Source organism: Aulonocara stuartgranti (assembly GCF_965226115.1).
Source record: "Aulonocara stuartgranti genome assembly, chromosome: 16".
NCBI lineage: Eukaryota > Metazoa > Chordata > Actinopteri > Cichliformes > Cichlidae > Aulonocara > Aulonocara stuartgranti.
The window spans coordinates 5,720,629-5,742,135 of NC_138952.1; the positions used below are offsets into that span (position 1 = coordinate 5,720,629).

A 21,507-nucleotide genomic window follows, 5' to 3' on the forward strand; every position below is an offset into this window, starting at 1 on the left:
ACCATCTCAACCTTAGTCTCCAAACCCGAGCTGTCACCTGAGCCAATGACCCATGAGTCCATCCTTTTATGAAACTAAGGGATAAAAACAACATTTTCAGAAATGTCAAACAGATCCCATAAACTCACCAGGAAAGTGTTTCTAAGGTCTAGTATGAGTGCCATCTTCCCACACTATTAGTAACCATAGCTATCGCCCCCTGGTGTCTATCAAAAAGAATGCAGGGTTAAGACGCTTTCCTATTGGTTGCACATTTCAGACCCAGAGGCTGCACATACACATCCAACTTGTATTCTATATGGTCAAAACTAGCAACTAGAGATAAGTAAATGCTGATAGGTTAAATTATTTATTTTGCCTTTACTTTGGTGAGTAAAGTCAAATTGCTCACCAAAAGTAAAGCCACTTAACTGGAACACATTAGTAGTGGTAAAGTGATGTATTTATTTAGCAGTACTAACGCTTTGAGCATTTATTAAACTCTACTTCATTACATTATATATATATTTTAAATAATAACAAGTGGTGAAATTTTCTGGCTTGTTTGTATATTTTTTGTCTTGCATGAGCAACCTCTAACGTACATGGCTGCCTCCCCGGGTCTTTCCGGTCGCGTCTTTCCCCTCCTTTTCCATGTATTATTCCACCAAAGAGCTTTGGCGGCTGAGACTGAGTGCTTGTTGACGTCAGCAAACTTATCCAGCAGCTGTAGAGGCGAGCTGAGGAGGAGGAGGAGAGGAGAGGAGAGGAGGGAATGAGCCTGCTGGATGTGGAGCTCGGACCGCGCAGCGCCGAGGATCGTGGACTTGTTTTCTCCGGGACTGCTCGCACTACTTTGTGGTTCCAGTGTAAGTACTGCCGCTCTGCGTTCCGTTTCCCGAGCACCGAGCCTGCTGTTTGGAGTTCACCATCGAGTTTCTCGCCTGTGCTGGGAATGTTTTGTGTATCGTTTGCACTCTTGCGCCTGTGCGATAGCTGTTTGCCACCAAGACGAAGTTGACACAGTTGCGTTGAGCTGTTTATAATATGTTTGTTTGTTTTCTTTAAATCAGAGTTTTGGGAGGAGGCAGGCATCGTTGTTCCCGAATTCAATTCTCCCTTAACTCCTAACGGGAAACTTTGTTGCGCAAGTCCGTGCAAGGTGGACTGAGCTCCGTCGAGTTTGCCTCAAACATTTTCACTCAAAAATCTTTATTCATGATTTTTTTCCGCGTCTTCCGCCACTTTAAAGTTAGTGGTAGTGGATATTTGCTCGTTTCCCCGCATCTCATTGACGCTTTTCAAATAAAAGGAAGAGGGGGAGAAAAAAAGTCGCTCTCATTTGCATTTGCAGTGACGTTATTTTGGATCATTGTATTTAACATTGGAGGCACACACAGGGGGATACACTTGCAGCTGGGATACACCAATAAATGTCTACTTCAAACATCACATTTTCTGCCATTTCAGACTTCGTCGCTTTCGCTGTGTGCGTGCCTTTGTACTGAGTATGAGGTCGTGTGTGATTGTGTGTAATGCATCGCCTTATTATTTTCTCAGTGAGAAGAGGCACATTGATCTACCTCCATAGTCTGCGAAGGCATATGAAATGGCTTTTAGCTTTCATCATACCCTGCCTAGATAACCATTTCAGCAGAAGATGACAGCAGGGGATTGGCGATGTTAATAACTTTGTAAATAGCTTGCCATTGTGTGCTGCCAGACATCACTGACTTAAGTAGTGGACCCTAATTTGTGGAAAGATCATGTGCCCATTACTATGAGGACTTATAGTGCTGTCTCTGCGTATTCTAGTACTTCTGGTTTCTGCCACATAGTGTTCATTTTATGGCTGAAGAGTCGCTGGTTCCCATTGTGGCGAAATAGAGATTTTGGGAAGACTTGTTGAGATCAGCATGATTTCACAAATTTTCAATGTTCAATCTTGAGTCTCGACCCTTGACAGACTCATGGTATAACAGCAGCTGAATGAGCTCTGGGTTATTATTGTTTTTTCCTTCTGTGACTGGTAGTAGTTACTAAATAGCTTCTGTCAAGCATGTCATATTGTATGCAGTAAAAATCTCTATGAAGTAGCCTTGAGGGTTGTACAAACAGCCATTCGGGGCTGCAGTGTCTCGGCCCGGAGTAAGTCAAGAACAATGTGGGCATCGAGGTCTTAGTAAAATAAAGGTCATGTTAATTAATAAATGACAGCGTCTTACTGGCCTTTAGTAGTCTTGGCATTGGTTGTTTTTGGCAGCCTGTGATTTACTCTGTTAGGGGAACTTTTGCTCTCAGCACAATCATAAAGACTGTTGTTGATATTTTTCAGCAGTGTGATATTGTCTTTTGTGTGTGTGTGTGTGTGGGGGGGGGGGGGGGGGGTAGTTTCATAAAATACAGGGGCTTTAAACTGTATGCTTGATTGATTTTAGAGCCCAATAGTGACTTTGAAACTGCTGCTGATATTGGGGGAGGTACAGATTTAAGATGCAATAAAAGTCTTCAACAACATGCCTTAAAAACACATTTGAATGAATATATAACAAACAAAACAACATGAGATATTTTTTAATAGCATATGAGGAGACTACACGGACATCAGAAGGGGTATATTTTTGAGTCCATTTCTGGTCCCTGCAGTTATTCAGTGATTGCTAAACCTTTGAACCCGGAGCTGTTTTTCCCCTCAGTCCTCACTCTCGTTTACAGGCTTTTGGCATAGTCAGTACATGTCCTAGTTACGCATGTCGTGTGTTGTTATAGTCAAAGACAGACAAGTGCCATTTGTTTTGCATCCCATTGGTACTCTGTATATTGTCAGCAACTAAGGAATAATAACATGCTTTGATTAAATAGTCTAGGAAGTGTTAATTTCTCTCAATTTTTGTGTGTGTTGTGAGCATGTGTGCTGGATGATGCACTTGGGAGTGAAACTGACTTACTGAGATTGCGGTTAAGATAGATAAGCTACTGCTGATAGTACCTCTATTATCTTCATATATTGTAAGTCGTAGGGCTGCTCGATTATGGCAAAAATGATAATCACGATTATTTTCACTGAAATTGAGATCTCGATTATTTGACGATATTTATTTAACCCTTTAAGACCTACCATAGAACCAAGTCCGCCAGAGCTTATATTATTTTTTTACATGTTGTAGTGCCATTTATGGGAGCATTTCAAGTTGCTATACAACTGTTATAGCCCATATTTTAATAATATGTATGCATTAAGTCCATAGTAACTACATTAATTGCAAAAAAGTGCAATAAACTACAAAAAAAATTTTAAAATAGTTTTTGTTTGTTTTTTTACATATATTACTTGGAGAAATTTAAGAGGTTTATCCCTCAAAACTTTAAATACAAAAAAGTTGCAAAAAATAGTTTACAACAACAGGAAACTTATTTTGAGTGTGTTCATAGTTTTATTTTGGAGATACACCAATTTTTATATACTGCAGGAAAAACAAAAAAACAATCCTATGATGCAAATTGCAAAGAAAACAGCAGGTGCATCAAAATAAACTATTTCCAGCAGTGCAATTCGAGTTCTAAGCATCCCAGCAACTATTCAGAAAAGTCAAACATGACCAGCATAGGCTTTTAAGGCCTACAAGTAAAAAACTACATTTCCGCGAAAATGACGTCACTTCCGGTTTCGGCCAGGAAATGGCGGACATGTGATAGTTCGCGCTGACGTCTGTTTCACGGTGGGAAGTGTTAAGAACAGCTGATCGGCGAAGCGTGTTTCTGGAATATTATGCTTTTGTTCCTGCAAGCGCTTTTTATGCAATTTTTGCAAAGCTTTTTGTGGAAGGAAACCGTGACCGAGGACAAGCTGATGGTATGAGATGTAAGTACAACTCCTCCGGTTTCATATGCAAAACAAATTATTGCGCTAGCTTACACGGTTCAGGTTCTACAGGGATTTAAAAATAGTTACGCAAAACGGAGCGTGCTGCTCTGACCGGCTTTAAAGGGTTAACAATGACTTTAAAAAATAATATAAAATAGTGTGCAACACCACTGAAGTTTTTTTTTACCTCTCTTTTCAACCAACGGCAGTCACTCTCCTCTCCAAATAACTCCTGCTTAGCTTTCCGAGCTTCCCTCGGGTCCTCTTAATCAGCGTCTCCAACCTTTTTTGCGCCACGACCGGTTTATGCCCGACAATATTTTCACGGACCGGCCTTTAAGGTGTCGCGGATAAACGAGGGAGGGGCTAATAATCGGCTCAGTCATTTTTAATGATCGTTGAAAGCCCAGATCGTAATCGTGATTAAAATTCGATTAATTGAGCAGCCCTAGTAAGTCGTATTCTTTATTGATTCCTGATCAATTATACCTGACTGCATATTTACCTTCAACTGTATTATTATCTGAGACTGAAGACTGCTGTGGAATCAGATAGAAAAAAAGGCTTGCATGTGACTCACGTGTCCAGAAGCTCTACCGTCATGAGTTTGACATTGTGGAGAGTTTGGTCCAAGTTATGCATTGGAACAGGAAATCTTTTCCTTAGTTTCCATTGAAATTGGCTTATTTTAGCTAATTTTATTTTATGTTTTGCTATGAGTTTGATTGCAATAAGTCTCACGAGTTGGAATGGGGTCATGTTTATCTCTTCTTTAAACACCAGTCTGATGCAGGAAGTCTGCTTTGCTGTATTTTTTATTTCATGATTCATCAAATGTTTCAGTTGGTTCAGCAGCCAGACTCTGGCTAGGAAGTCATGTTACTGTAATAGATGTAATATGCAGTTTATCATTGTCTTACCAAAGTTTGCAAGGCCTTCTCTGAAAAAGATGTCCTCTGGATGGGAATATATGATGCTCCAAATCCTGTACATTCCTCTCGCCGTTGAAGGTCTTGATCGTGCTGTGCAGGCTGCCAAATCCAGAGGCTCTAATGTTCTCTAATTGATCTGGATGGTCTCTGTCTTCTTTAGTCCAGAGAATGCAGTGTCCACATTTTCCAAGAAGATTTAAAATTTCCATTAGTCTGACCGCAGAACAGTTTTCCACTTTGCCTCAGTCCATTTTAATTGAACTTTTGTCCAAAGAAGCTGGCTGCATTTCTGGATCTTTACATATGGCTTCTTCGTTGCACACAGAGCGCCTGCATTTGTCAGCTGTTTTTACAGAGTGATTACTAGAAATGTTCCTGAGCATATGGCAAAGATTTCCATGACAGAATCATGTCTGTTTTTCATGCAGTGCCACCTGCAGGCCTGAAGATCAAAGGCATCCAATATGTTCTGCTTCATCTCTAGCGCACAGAGATTTCTCCAGATTCTCTGGAACTTTTAATGATATTATGTACTGTAGATGATGAGATATCTGCACAGTTTTATATGCAGGAACATTATTCTTAAATTGTTTTACAATTTGTAGACAGGTTTTTGCAGATAGATGGGCTCTGGCTATCTTTACTTCAGAGAGGCTCTCTCTAAGATGCTCATTTGAAACCCATTTGCCCATCTTACACTCCCGCTGCCAATTAACCAAATTAGTTGAAAATGTTCCTTCAGCTGTTTCCTTTTTAGTACCACTTACCTTTCCAGCTTTTTGTTGTCCCAACTTTTTTGAGACGTACTGCTGCCATCAAATTCAGAATGAGCTAATACTTTTTATGAACTAGTAAAATGTCTCTGTTTAAACATTTGATATATTTTCTGTGTACTGCTGTGAATACTATATGGGTTTATGAGAAGCGCAAATCATTGCTTTCTGTTTGTATTTGCATTTCACACAGGGTTTTTTATGGAAATAGAGAATCAACCTAATTAGCTTTTAGTTCTGAATAAAATCTAAATGTATCTAAAGCTGATATGATATGAATATATAATATTGAAGTTCTGCTCTATGCACAGTAATTTATATTGCTTCTAAATTAATTAAAACTGTTTATCCTCGGTATTCATTTCGCTCTCTCAGTTCCAGTGGTCTTGTGTGACATCAGTGAGTTCAGACTTGACCAAATTAAATGCAGATGGGAAGTGGGTGGGGGTGTTTTGAATGGAAATTACATGCAAAACATTCAGAGGTTTAAATGCATCTTTGCATTTAATGCTGGCAAGCATTTAACCAAATAGGGTTCAGGTTATCTGTAGCAGAATTTCCACTTGGAAATTGTTTTGTGTATTTGCTGAGCCCAATTGGTCACCCGCTGAGCTGAATCAGAGATATCCTGAGAAGACTTATTATCAGTGTAGGTAGTGGATGACAGCTTAAAGAGCAGCCTTGGATACGCAGGCTGTGCAGGTTGAGCTGGTGTCTCTGCTTGTGTGTGTTCCTGAAGCCTAAAAAGAGCAGAAATGGATAGTTCTTTGATCAACTTGTCCATTCACAGAAAATTAACAATTATGTTGTTATTGTTGATTTATTTTCAGGTAAAATATAGCAAAAAACACAAATGTTTCTTCCTCTCCTTGAATATACAAGGTTTGCTTTGAATTTTTGACAATTCATGATAAAAAAATAATATAAATATATAAAATATAATATAAAAATAATGCTAGATGATGGTCCCATGATTTAATGCTATATGTAATATATTAATATTTTTATTTTTGTGAAAATTAGAAGTGGTGCACAGGTTTTTTTCTTGAAGTAGCCAAGCAGCAACCATCAACCATTTGTCACACTGACCTCAGCCTCCTTACTGTATGTGTGTTGTCCTCTGGTTTCTCTGTTTAAGACACTTTAAGATGACACATCACTGCAAAATGCAGCACGATATTAACACACTGATTGGCGACCTTGGAGGCTGCATGTCAGAACATTAGGTAGTTGAGTAAAATCTGCATATGCTCCTGTAATGTTGACAGCGCTCGTGCTCGCCACTGTCTGCCTGCCTTCAGAACGTTCAGCAGACACGTCTATCTATCAGTTCACGCTTGCACAGTGACTGATATCATTATTACTATCAGCCTGTGCTCTCAATGCCTCACTGTCGCCAGAAACTCTATTACAACAAGTTCATCATTCCACCTCGAGCAGTTTGCTGTCAGATTGCTGGAAAGCCGAAGTGACTGCAGCCTCATGTGCAGTTGGAAACATCAAACAACTTTTCATCCACTATGACTATTGCAGCTGTTACCTCTGGAATAAAAATGGGGCAGGAAGATTAAGGTTCTTCCTATTACTGACTCAGTTTTCTCAGCCTCGTCGTGCCTTGGTCCAAAACCCTCACCGATGACTCGCCAAAGTCAAGAAAACTGATATTTCAGTCTTGCTTGGCAAAGGTGTCGATGCTCAGAAGTGTCAAAGCCTGTTGTCTCAGCACCTCTGTGATTGAACGAATCTTCTAAGCAGTTCATATACATCTCAATTAATCACAAGCTCTTGCAAAGGAAGCGAGCTGAGCTGAATGAACCTTGAATGGTGCTGCCTGTTTTCCATACATGTGTCAAGTTTCTTTTGTCTCACTTTTCTTGGGTGATACTGGTGTTGTTCCACTTAATAGAGGCTGCCCCGGAGCTAATGGAATCTTTTGTGTTGTTCAAATGATTTGTCATTTTGGGAGCATATTAAGACCTAAAAAGAGAAGAAACAAAGAATGCAGCTAAAGTCCCAAACACTTTAAAAATGGATACTTCAGTGCTTTGATGTGGAAAACAACATGTTTGTTCCACTTTCTGCTGCATAAATTATTTCAGAGGATCCAACATAGTAAGCATTCTCAATAATATAAAGTAGTCCAAAAAGTTATGAAACATCATCTTTAGTCCTTTAAATAAATGTTGAAATTGCATTTCTGATGATAAAATTAAAAATGAGCATATGTTTTTTGTTTTTTTTAAATAAGCCAAAGCAATAATTCAATAGTTTGCATGTTGACCTTTGTAACATTTCAGGATCAGTATAGGATTAAATATCTCGCCTGCCATTACTAATGGACAGATTAAAGTCAGATCAGATAACCAATTAGCCTGGTACTTTTCATGTTTACTTCTTTGAGGCATTTCTTTCAAACTTTCAGAGATCATTATGTTAATAGGATACATTAGTATAACAGTTATAGCTATAAAAAAAAAAAAAGAAGAAGAAGAAAAACAAGTTAGAAACGGAGCAGTGAAGGTTAGAACAGTAGAGCCTCTTTTGTGCACTCATACAGTGGGCTTTTAAATGACTGTTTCTGGGGAAAAACATTTTGTGTGTCAAATTAAGTTAAATTCTGAGATTTAGTTAATACAGTCATGCTTGCTAGAACAAAATCAGCCAATGGATATTCATGGATATTCTTATAGTGCACAAAATACAGACCCTTAATAGTTTTGTGACTTACTTGGCACACTGTGGTTTTAAAACTAATTAGGTTTGCTTGGATCCATACCAGCGCGTGGTGATATAGAGGTCACTGTCACAGAAATATGTCCAATAAAACAAATCTGCAAAAATAAAATGGGAGATAATAACAAAAGTAGAAAACTCGTATCATGAACGTGTCGTCTCGACACACTGCGGTTGTATATTCTCCCTTAAAAAAAACCCAAATGAGCCAAGGGTAAATAATTCTGCCAAATAAGTGAATGTAACAAGGTGACGGTCCTAATGAAAACTTTCAGCATGATAAATGAACCATCTTATTACTTGTTCTCCTTGGATACCACGTTAAAAACGGTCTTAGGGTAAAATCTTTCCCAATGATGTCCTTTCAGCATTTCATACCTTCAATTGTGCAGCTTTCCAGTTTTCCAGTGCAGTACTTTTCCCAAGGTTGTGAAGGTGTTATAATATGATGGGGTTTATAAAACACAGCATGAGTGGAACGGTCTCTCTCTCTCTCTCTATAGAGCTTCACTCTCACAGGTAGTGCTTTGAAAGGTCAGCTGCACATATGGTCAAAATTGAAATATGCTGGGTGGCAATCTGGAGAGTGTGCTGACACTAAGGCAGGCAGCAGAGCAATACTATAGGGAGAAACAAGAGCTCACACCGTGCTTGCCTCTTTTCTATAGAAATGACATACTTGTTCATGGTTGGCATTTAATTTTGAGAGGTAACCCATTAATGGTTAGTACTGTAAGCATTTAGCACTAATCTTTTTAAGTATGATATTGGGTCTACAAAAATATGTGTCATAAGTAATTAAATTCATAAGCTGTTCAGACATGTCCTCTGTGGAAGCTTGGTTTGGAGCCAGATCCTTGGGATTTTACTGTAATTCCCAATTATGTAGTTGAGCTTTTATGATCTATGCTCCCCGACACAAGAAATCACTTTCCATATATTTTTGTTTGGGTTTTTCTGCCAGTGCAGCGAAATGAATGGGCAAACTCATCAGATAGAACATCTAATGGCATAGCAAGCCCAGACCTTGTACATACAAATTCAATCATTCATGTCAGGTACTCTGCAGCAGTGCTGCTATATTAGCTTGAATTTTCATAATCATTTGTATACCACTCTTACATATGATTGGATTTCTGCTAATATTATACATTTCAGCATAATGTTGTTCACCATTAAGTAAGTCAACTGATATTAACCAGTGGCGTGGATGTGATATCGTTTTGTCGCCTGAACTTGTCCTTCTTACTGGACGCTGTGGTCTCAGTTCTTTAGAACCACCTCAGAAGAGTATAAATATAGAGAAAATATGTTCCAGACCACCTACTGTAAATTTCCTGGAGAGTTTATGTAGATTGAGACCGGAGATTGTTGTGATTTTTCTCAACTAAAAAAAAAAAAAAAAGAAGAATCTCCATGACAACGGAGGAAAGTCAATCTACGTGCGAAGGTGAAGGCCACAAGACGATTTGATAAATAAATTTTTCCTTTTCTTTCCTTTTTTTAAACAATATCTTTAAATGTGATGTAGAATGTAATTCTCATCAGACCCTGATGTTTTCTGAACTGAATAAATGACAAATAATTAAACGGCTGGTAAGAAAAAATAAAATAATTCCTACCGATAAAATCATTCACCATTTAGCATTTCCATGAATAAGCATCTGCTCATTATTTTATCAGTTAATTGTTTGTGTAACGCAAGTTTCTAGAGCCAGGGGAGGTTTTTTTTTCTATTTCTTCATCTAGTGATGTGGCAGGGCAAGCAAAAGCGGATATTTATGAACAATATTTAAAAAAGGGAAAAATCAGCAAATCCTTGCACTCGAGAGACAAAAATCTGTATACTTTCTAAATGAAAATAGCAACAACCAAATATACTCAAACAATCAGTCATTTCAGTGATTGATTGTTCCAACTCTTAATATGCATTTAAATTAAATATTTAAAAAGAGCACTTTTATATCCTAAACATGTCACTTGAAAATATTATGAAAAAGAGAGTCTGTGTCTATAATCTCTTGCTGTAGCCTTTTAAACACTGCAATATTAAAAGAGATGAGAAAGGTGAATGAAAAAGTAGAAGAGCTTTTGTATTCATACCCATCTGTTGCCCATTGACATTTAGAGGAAATGTCTTTGCCTGTCTCTGGGATAGGTCAGATTGATCTCACAAGTAAATCACAACTGAGACATGGGAAGCTAATGATGAAAGAAAAATGAGCAGGCGAGCTGATGAGAAGAAAACTCCCGTCAGCCTTATTACATTATTGCTTTCAAACTGTGACTTTAGCCTTCCTCTGATTTGAGGCGAATTACAACCACTGATTTGATTTAATGTGGTCTTCATCTTTGGCGCTGTGTGTGGTTTTGCATGCTGTGTGCATTTTCTGAATCTAGTGCATGACATTGGCAAAGCCAAACCAGCTTGCAAACCTGAAATTAGTCATAACAATTCACACATTTAGTTTTTCATATACTTATCTGTGTCATTACTTTTGTTTGGCTTTTTGCTGTTAACCCATGGCTTGTAAATGTTTTCATGTCATTGCAAGGTTGGAGGCAGCTGAATGTCAGTGAGGACTGCTTATCAAGACTTGGATAAGATTATACATTTTGATTAATAAAAGTCTCTGTGCCATGTAATTTCCTGATAAATGAGCTTCTTCCTTTGTAAGAGATAAGCTAATGGGATGAGAAACATGGCTTCTCACAATTAGCGCATATTGCTATCAAAATTGGATAGTGATGGTAACTATAAATAGACACAACAGACATACAGACTGAATGCTAAAATCTTTTCCATCATTTCTCAGAATTCTGACTTTTTGGACACTTTCTTGCACTTTCGCCCTCACCGTGACAGCTAGCTTATTCACAGGAAATGAGCTTTGGTTCTGTGTGGAAGTCAAACTTCAATGTGTTTGCATGTCTGTGGTCAAGTTCACAACGATAGGGTGGTGTAAAATCTTCCCCATATGCTATATTTGTATTCTTATGGCACTATGCGTGATCAAGCCACTATGGCAGCTTAGTTGAGTCATTATTTAACCATACTGCCGTCAGAATAAGTTATCCACTCAGACATGAAAGCCTCACTTCCATCTTTCAGTTTGTTTAAACATTAAATCTCACTTAAAAAGGATCTGGCAAGTAAATCATTGAAACCTATCATAATGGACCAGAGTGTCTGAAAGACAACCATGAGTCAGTAATCAGCATATAGTAGAGGAGTGACAGTTGCTCTATCATAAGACGAAAGCTTGGACATGTGTGTGTGTGTGTGTGTGTGTGTGTGTGTGTGTGTGTGTGTGTATAGATAGATAGATAGATAGATCTATATAGAAAGTATACCATCTGCCTGATATAAATGGCAAAGAGGATGTTGAAAGGGCACTGGAAAATACTTAATAATAGCACTGGCACAAATAATAAAATAATAACTTCCCAGTTAAATTACAGTAGAGCAGTCTACTGCTAGGCAGCACGAAACTACCATTTTTTGCTCAAACGACCAAAAAGACTGATGCGCTCCTGCCATGATGAGGATCCTGTCCATTCATCAGTCGATCCACAATTCACAAGAATTACTTTTCCTTCATTATTATTAGTCAGAATTTTATCAAACTTAGAGACAACGATCACCTTATGGGTCTAAGTTCTAAGGACATTTAGTGGCCTGATTTACTTTTTCTTTTTTCTTTTTTTCTTGAGTGTATCTGGCGTCTGTCTACATTCATGCACTACTTTCACAAGATTCTTGCTCCTGATGTGATTAACAATACTGTATTCAAACAATTTACTTACTTTTCAGTGGATTTTCATTCTAATTAATTTGTGCAGTACAGACAGTCAAAGCCATCTTAGTCTTCCTGTACTAAACACATTACAGTAACTTGCATATTGTGATTGATCATGAACCATATAATCTACTGCTTCACTGACATGTCATTGTTTATATTTCTCATGTTTCCTATTTATTAAAAAAAACAACCTTCACAGTGAATAGATTTTCAGTCACTTTTAACATTAATTCAGTTTTTAATTCACATGAATTGAGCATTTATTGTTATTACCCAACTGCTTAAAGGGCGGACAAACAGGAAGGGAGTAGCTGTGATGTGGCAACAACTGAGCTCAGAATGCCTGAGAACCTCAGCGACTTGCACTTGCAGTGATAAGCAAAACCGTGTTAGCAGTGCAAAGTGGGTGCTGAGTTACCTTCATCCCGAGGAAGAGAAATTGAGGGGGCTACAAGGGGTCAGAGTTAAATAGACCCTTATGATGATATGCTATATACATTAGGGCCTTGCTTCATCATACCCTACCCCTAGCATCCTCCTCTGTTACACCAACAATCTACACGTCCTCCCTCGGTTCATTGATTAACCTCCTCTGTGGTCTGTATCGCTCTTCTGCACACGTTCTACTTTGTCTCCAAACCGCTCACAGCTTCAGCCGTCCCTCTGATGTACTCATTTCTGATCCTGTCAATTCTGTGTTTTTTTTGGGGGGGGTTTTTTGGGGTTTTTTTTTCTCAGTGCCTTTGTTTCCAAACCCTACATCACATCAGGTCTCACTACCATCGTGTAAACATCACTCTTGCTGTCCTTCTGTCAAAAACTAATTAAAATAAAACAGCAGAACACTTCTAAAGCAATGATTTACAATTTACAATTGATTTACAATGGTCAAGTATATTCATAAATAATGTGACTTTTTCTGCTCGTCGCACAAATTGTGGCCCTCCACGGGAGCTTGGCCAAGCACGCACAGTTTTGCCCTTTATTAAGCATTGCATTCTCTTTAACATGTGGTAATCAGGCATCTGGTTTGCTGACTACATTCATCTTTCAGAAGTCTAACAAAAGCGTCGCTGTGCTTTGAAGCTGTCTTTCACCAAACGGTAATTTCAGTTTTCTGTCTTGCTTTGCTGAGCTGTTTGAAAGCCACTGAAATCTGTTGCTGTTTGTGACAGGATTAGAAAACCAGTTTTGTTTCTTCTCAAACTAGACATTGAACCGAGCTGACTCTTTGGGATGGCTGGTAACAGTGGTCAGTTACTAGTTATTCAGTTCAGCAAGATCAACATGTTTATTGTCAACTGTAAAAACTCCTGTCTTCTGACCAAAGACAGTAAGTTAGATGAAGATTTACAGCTGACTTAAAATTTATTTCATACAAAAATTATACGGTTACTAGGGCTGCCACGATTAGTCGACTAGTCACGATTACGTCGACTATCTAAATTGTCGACGACTAATTTAATAGTCAATGCGTCGTTTGAAGCTTTGTAAGATCCCAACAGACGCAGGAATAAGTAATAGGATTTAACAGTGTAATAACGGACTGAAACAGAAGATGGCAGCACTTCATGTACAAGGATGCCAGCTGCCGTTAAACCTCGAAGAAGAAGAAACTGTGTCCCAGAATTCATAGCGCGGCCCATCCCGGCCCTGCTCAGTTTCCAACAATGGCGGCAGCTATTTAATTTTAATATTACTCTTATTATTCTTTCTGGGTCACAAAATAAACGTTTAACATATTTTCAGGCGAGAATGTAGCTGTGTAAACCTCAAATATCTGCTCAGTTTATCAAGACACCACATACTTTCAAAAGCGCTCTGACGTTTTCGGAGACACCTGTTACCCACCAGCTCGATAGCTAGCTGGGGTTCAAGGCTCACTAGAGCCGTGAGAACACCGGACTCCCGGCAAATCGTTTTCAAACCCACCGCCGTCTTTCGCTACTCAGGTTAAACATGATATATAAGTCATTTAGATAACTTAAAAATGTTATTGTTTGTCTTTTTTTCAGTATTTTATTTGTTCCTGAGTAAATCGGTTTGGCTGAAATTAAAGTTATAGTTTTTACACAGATGAATAAACGTCAAGCAGACAACTAATTATCAGAAGTGTGAGATGCTCGAGAATATACTCTGATGTCCTGTTATATTTTAGATAGCAAGGAGCAGATGGCTGAGTTTATTAAACTTCACCGAAACAATCTGCAAATTTCATTTAAATTCAATAAACGATCATCTTATCTTTATTTTTAGTTAGCACATACCTTAAACACTTAAAGCTGTAAGCTAATGATAGTTATATAAGAGCAGATGCATGCTGGTGCAATAAGCTGTACGTTTTACATCCAATGGATGCATTGGATGTAAAAATTGTCATTTGTACCTAGTAGGGCTGCCACGATTTGTCGACTAGTCACGATTACGTCGACTATCAAAATCGTCGACGACTGATTTAATAGCCGACGCGTCGTTTGAAGCTTTGTAAGATCCCAAAAGACCCAGGAATAAGTAGCAGGATTTAAGAGTGTAATAACGGACTGAAACAGAAGATGGCAGCACTGCATGTACAAGGATGCCAGCTGCCGTTAAACCCCGAAGAAGAAGAAGCAGCAGCTTTGTCCCAGAATTCATAGCGCGGCCCAGCTTAGTTTCCAACAATGGCGGTAGCTAGTTAGTTTTAATATTACTCTTATTATTCTTTCTGGGTCACAAAATAAACGTTTAACATATTTTCAGGCGAGAATGTAGGTGTGTAAACCTCAAATATCGGCTCAGTTTATCAGGACACCACATATTTTCAAAAGCGCTCCGACGTTTTTGGAGACATCTGTTACCCTCTAGCTCGATAGCTAGCCGGGGGCTAGGTCACTAGCGCTGTGAGAACACCGGACTCCCGGCAAATTGTTTTCAAACCCACCGCTGTCTTTCGCTACTCAGGTTAAATATATATGAGTCACTTAGATAAATTAAAAATGTTGTTGTTTGGCTTTTTTTTTTTTCAGTATTTTAGTTGTTCCTGAGTAAATCGGTTTGTCTGAGATTAAAGTTATAGTTTTTACACAGCTGAATAAACGTCAAGCAGACAGCTGATCATCAGAAGTGTGAGATGCTGGAGAATTTACTCCGGTGTCCCGTTATATTTTAGATAGCAAGGAGTTTATTAAACTCCACCGAGACAATCTGCTAATTTCATTAAAATTGAATAAACTATCATCTTGTCTTTATTTTTAGTTAGCACCTTAAAAGCTTAAAGCTGTAAGCTAATGATAGTTATATAAGAGTAGATGCTGCTGGTGCAATAAGCTGTAGTTTTACGTCCAGTGGATGATGATCTGATTAGTCGACTAATCGCATAAATAATCGGTGACTAGTCGACTATCAAAATAATCGTTTGTGGCAGCCCTAGTACCTAGTGCTATTATCTTAATTAACAACACTAAATTGTAAGTGTTGTTGCCATTGCACATTGCACTTTTTTCGATGGAATATCTAGGTTGTTTTATCAGGCTTATATTATATTATAGTATTTTTTTTAATGAGTGTACGTGATGTGTTGGTTGTATGTTTGTTGTTTGTTTTGACATACTGCGAATCAATTTCCCATCAGGGACAATAAAGTTACCATTGACCATTGACCATTGATCTGATTAGTCGACTAATCGCAAAAATAATCGGTGACTAGTCGACTATCAAAATAATCGTTTGTGGCAGCCCTAACGGTTACATTGCTGTTTTATCCTTGAGGCCTTGAGCACATAGCTTCGATAGCTTTTATTTAATTTTTGACAAATCAGAACCCTCCATGTTTTGCCCTGGTTCTCATCTTTATTCACATTTAGTGAAAAGCAGTGTCGGGAATAAAAAGTCTACATTACATCATACCCTCATAGATACTATTCAGCGTTTGTGGAGCTGACAAGCAGCATTTAGAGGTAATGGTTTTGAGCAAATCAGACAGGGAGACGAACTTAACGCCGTCACCATTGGTGTTCCAATTTGGCTGATGCTTTATAATGGATGTCCTCCTGATCCAACACCTCCAAAGAAATCACTTGCATGCTGGTGTCCAAGGTGTCCACAGTTAATTCAGAAAGTCATCCCGTTGTGGGCGAAAACAGACGCCTTTTTATGGCTCTTTTATTTCCTGATGAGTAGCGTTAATTTCACAGGGCAAAGCGCTCTTTCCAGCTGGCATTTTTTATGCACTCGAGACAACACAACTGCATTATCCTCCTTTTGATAATGAATTGGCAAGATTTATGTGTGTTTTATTGGTATTGTTTCACGTTTTAGTTAGGAGGCTGATTTCTCTGTTCATTGCCTGAGTAGAGCGCATATCTCATCCTCACAGACCCGAATGCCTATTTATGCGTTGTAGATGTTTTGCCAAGGCTGCAGTCTGGAGTAAATTGCTTCTCAAGTCCGTTATTTATTTTCTTCTACACTATCAGCCTGGAAGCTTCTTCCATAAAGATCATTCACATTAAAACTAATTAGATTTATTTGGGCTCATTAAATTGCAGCCTCCCTGTGCAAACACATCGAGGATTTCAGTGTTTTTCTATGGCTGTTGTCTGTGCTCGAACTTGACTACAACATAACACCTCTTTATGACTTCGATGCATTAGCCGCCGTCTCAGTTAAGCTACTTTGCAGTGTTGTGGTTTGTTTGCAAAAACTGTAATGAAACCACAAAATTAAACCACATAATTATTACTTTTCATTATCAGATTGATGTAATGGTGTCGTTTGAACACAGAACAGCATTTGCCTTTCATGTTGGAATGAACTTGTTTAGTACTTTTTCTTTCTTTTTTCTTCACTTTGATGAATAGAAACCGAGGAAGAAGAACGATCCTTGGAGTATGCCTTCCTGTGTATTTTGATGAAATCTAGTATCTTAGTATTTGTTCTACTACATTCATCCGTCCATTTTCCATTTCAGCGTAGACGAGGTTAACACTAGGCGAGAGACCCTTGACAAGGTTTTCCTTTTTCATCCAAATCTTTTTTTCCAGATTTGGACACAGAAACATTGAATTGTTAACTAATCATATTTTGTGACTTGTTGTGTGTTGAACTTTAAGTCAGACAACATGACCTCTCAATAAGGGGAAGGTAACCCTGCCAAAAAATTACATAATGCCCTTTTGCAGCAGAATCCAAAAAGTATCCAGAAATAAGTGAGACCTGCTGATGTGTAGTGAATGCCGTGAACATTTTTGATAGTATTGCAACTAATGGTTTCTCAGTTCATGAGTAGTATAAAGGTTTGGCTGTTAAGGAACAATGCAAACAATAGGAGAGGTTTTCCAGCTTGATCCCCAAGGGTGCGATGGCCTTTCTAAGATTATCCTGCCTCTTGGTGTCATCCATCCTCAGGTCTTTGCCGAGCAAACTACTGCATGAAAAATGGCACTGACCACCAGAGGCTCATACATTCACCATGGTGCCACATTCTTTGAAGCCCCCGAGCTTTCACAGAAAAAGGAACAAACTTCTGTACTTTTTTTTTTTTTTTTTTTTTTGGAGGGTGCAGTGGAGCCACCAGTAAAATATGCTTTGCTTTTCAAGCAGACAGTAGTTATTTGCTCTCCAGTGCAATTTAGACTTTCTCTCCACTAATGGAAAGAAGAGTAGCAGGAATTCTGGATCCCTTGAAGTACATTAGCAACTTTTTTGTTGTGCTGCAGTGCAGCTAGTTTAGAGTAAACCAGACTAAACTGTCCACTTTTAAAGATAGATGGAGAGCTAGACTGATAGACAGAAATATATTAATATTTTTCTTTTGAAATATTTTGCACTCCTAAAAGAGAGGATAAAAAAATTACTGCATTTCTGAATATATAAAACATAGTTTTGGTAATTGGTATAGATTATACAATCATATTACACATGAGTAAAGTTGCAAAGAATCTCTTGGAAATAAGATCACCTAGTTTGATAAAATGTACAATGAAAGAAATATCAGGCCTTTAAAAAAACACAAGTTGTTTTCAGTGTTGCTCATGATGGTATTTTCAGAGAAATAAAATTCCAAATACTACAACTGCAGGTCAATGAATCATTTGTACCATGCTTTGTTGATGTATTGCTATACAGTACTGCTATAAAAATTCCATTTATCTTGTTGTTTCTTTTCCCATCATTGTCTTTTTTTCTTTATCTAGCCCACCAGCTTGGATGGTGGTTGCTTAAAAATCCTTTTGGCAGTACTGTAAGGAAATCTAGTAGGCAGTGAGGAAATCTAGTATGTAATTGCAGCTCTAACAGCAGTTCGGGTTAGCTCTTTGTGCAGGAGCCCAGATACAGACCTGGAGGGTGACTCTGTTGAGGCAAGCTTAGCTGGGTAGAGTCTCAGTAGTCCTCTTCCACAGCAGCTAAGATCATTCTCGAGGAAGGAAGAACATTTTTAGCTGAATTGCAGTTAAAGCTGTTTTTGCTCAATAATTACTTTTCCTTTGTTTGATTCTGATCTGACAGTTTGTCTTTGTAAAAGGAGACTATGTTGCTCACTGTGAGTCTTTTTCTTAAACACTATCCTGTCACATCATTCTTCCAGGTTGGCCTCTTTTGTGTGTAAAATGGGCTCACTGAATAGCAGCTGAAATTACCATTTAGAGACCAAATTCTCCAAACTTTGTGAATGCTCAGAAGCATAGACCCTCAGTAAAAGCAAAATTTCTATCAATGCTCTTTCATTGGATTGCTTGAGGTTGCGCAGGTGTCTGTAATGATGTGACGGGTGAGCGCACTTGTTGTCACATAATGCTTAATCTGAATTTCATTTCATTCACCTGTCCCACGTACATTGCTTGACAATCACGAATCTAAACATCTAAAGTGTGTTTAACCTTTGTACAGATAAACCAACATGCACTGGCAGTTGGCAGTTGGAGTTAGGTTACATTTTGTTTTGCCAAAGCACTTATTTTAGCTTAATGTTTATAGAGTAACTCACAGGAGCAGCGTGGCAGGTTATAAAGTTTTAAAACTGGGTCAGAAATGCCTGACTTCACATTTATTTTCTGTTTGCTGCCCTTACACACTCACCAGCATAACTGTATGTTGGCTAAAGTACCTTTAAAACGGACACTGGTGCAGTCAAGTGTGGGGCTGACTGAGTCACATATGAGAGAGGCTTTGTCATGTGATCATAAGGTTATTTCATATTTCTTTCACTGTCTTGGGATTGAACCAGACTTAAAAAAAAAGACTGCTTAGAAAGTGGTTGTCAATGAGGGAAACATGGTCGGATCTTTAATGTACGAATAACACCAGTGGCAAGTCGTAAGGAACCTGGAAATCTTATGTTTTTAAATCATAGATAATGACCAAAGGTCAGTTCATTTCTTGTTACCATAACACGTTACACCTTTCAAGCTGCTTTAAAATCTGTGCAGCATAAGAATGCTATTTGAATGAGGGAAAAACTCCCATGAGAAGGATTAAGTAAAAAGAATAGGTATCTTGTTGGTACGGAACGCAATCGTAGATTTAATATAGACAAAAAAATACACCTCCACCTCATGAAGAAATATGATGGGGAGGTTATGCACCAACTTCCAGGTGTAACCAGCATTGCACCATCATGAAGACCTGGAAACAAACCACAGGAGACGACACTCACACCATGCACACATACAGGAGATGAAAACAAGGTCAACATGACAACATGATACATGGAAGGAAGAATATAAGATATGAGCTGAATCTCTTGGAGGATGAATATCTTATATCATCTGGAATAAGACAGAGAGCGAAGGAATGTTTAAGCCAGTCGTCCAGCACATTAAGATGTAATGTTAAATATAAAATATGTGAATCATGTACCTTTTAAAAAAAAGTTTGGTGGCAACCCACCATTCTGCAGCTGTGATGCATCTTTTCCCATCTTTCTAAAAAATATTAGATGTTACATGATTTTGAGCTTTATTTGCTTAGTTAGCAGTTAGAAATATTAGAAATATTAGTAGCTAATGTCAGCTACGATCGTGGCTCAAGAGTTGGCAGTTTGTCTTGTAATCGGAAGGTTCGAGCCCCAGCTCGGACAGTCTCGGTCGTTGTGTCCTTGGGCAAGACACTTCACCTGTTGCCTACTGGTGGTGGTCAGAGGGCCCGGTGGCGCCAGTGTCCGGCAGCCTCGCCTTTGTCAGTGCGCCCCAGGGTGGCTGTGGCTACAATGTAGCTTGCCATGATCTGTGTGTGAATGGGTGGATGACTGAATGTAGTGTAAAGTGCTTTGGGGTCCTTAGGGACTAAGCAAAGCGCTATACAAATACAGGCCATTTACCATTTACTATACCCATGCTATACACCCAGACATGGAAAGCCATAACATGAAGCTTCCGGTACAGTTTGTGTTAATGACAGAGGAACTTTGCAATGTGACTTTTATGCATTACACACATCAGGACTTGGTGAACCCACTCTGTAACTTTCCATATTGCAAAAACGATCAACTAGATATTAGATAAGATCATTAGATCAATATTTTTTTAGATATTCTATGATCAGTGTAAAGCTCAGATTGACCCATTCTTTCACAGAGGTGTGTAAAAGGTCCTTGGTTTTATACACCTCTGGCAACAGGACTGAAACCAGCTGATATCAAAGATTAAGAGGTGTGGTGCAACACTTTTATACATATAGTGCTTGTGTTAGCAAGCTACTGTAGTTAGCTGTGGCATGTGTGCACAGAAAAAAACATTACACTAAACATTACAGCTTTCTGAATGCTCTGTATTTCACTATAACTCAACTTGTACTGATGATGATGATGCCTCACATTTTATTGCCTTTATGCACTTTTGTTTTCATCAGTTTCATTTGTTTTTACAGCTTATAAGACTGACTTTCTGTGTTCCTTATACTGTTCACATGGGGTTTTCCATTCAGCCAGCTTTTTTTAAACACTTCTCTGCTTTAAGGTCACGAGGTGGCTAGAGCCTCTTCCAGCTGCCATAGGGCAAGAAGAGGGGTATACACCGGACAGGCTGCCAGTACATCACAGGGCCACAGGACAGAGAAAGAGAGGAGTCACACCACAGCCAGTATAGAAACACCAAATACCCTAAAAAGCTTGTTGTGATCAGCAGGAACCAATATGGCGGCAGGGAGACAGAAAAGCCTGATAGATTTGAAGTGATAGTTGACTAGAGGTTATTGTGAGTGCTAATGAGTGTTTAAAACATTGATTTAATTGTTTGAATAAATAAATAATATCTGCGAGCATTTCAAAATTGCTGAAGAGTGGCAACACTTGCATCTAGAAGGATTTTAATGAGAACTACTTTTGATTCAACTGTGCTTTCAGACTCCTTTGGGTTGTGCTTTCTAGAAATGGAAAAAAAAAATGCATAGTAGCAAATGGAGCTCTTACAGCTCTGTTTTATAATGGACTGCCATTTACCAGAAAT

General features: G+C 38.6%; 1 protein-coding gene across 3 annotated transcripts in view; it reads left to right on the forward strand.

Moving 5' to 3' along the window:
• The first annotated feature begins 587 nt into the window (after positions 1-587).
• The window catches only part of gulp1a (GULP PTB domain containing engulfment adaptor 1a), a 94,891-nt gene continuing 73,971 nt past the window's right edge, over positions 588-21,507 (forward strand). The window contains exon 1 of one of the 3 annotated variants that reach the window (XM_082509012.1): positions 588-848. In XM_082509012.1, coding sequence (XP_082365138.1) covers positions 755-848 — 94 coding nt within the window. In that variant the 5' untranslated portion in view covers positions 588-754. The remainder of the gene's footprint in view (positions 849-21,507) is intronic. The other 2 variants (XM_082509013.1, XM_082509018.1) reach the window with 2 other exon arrangements.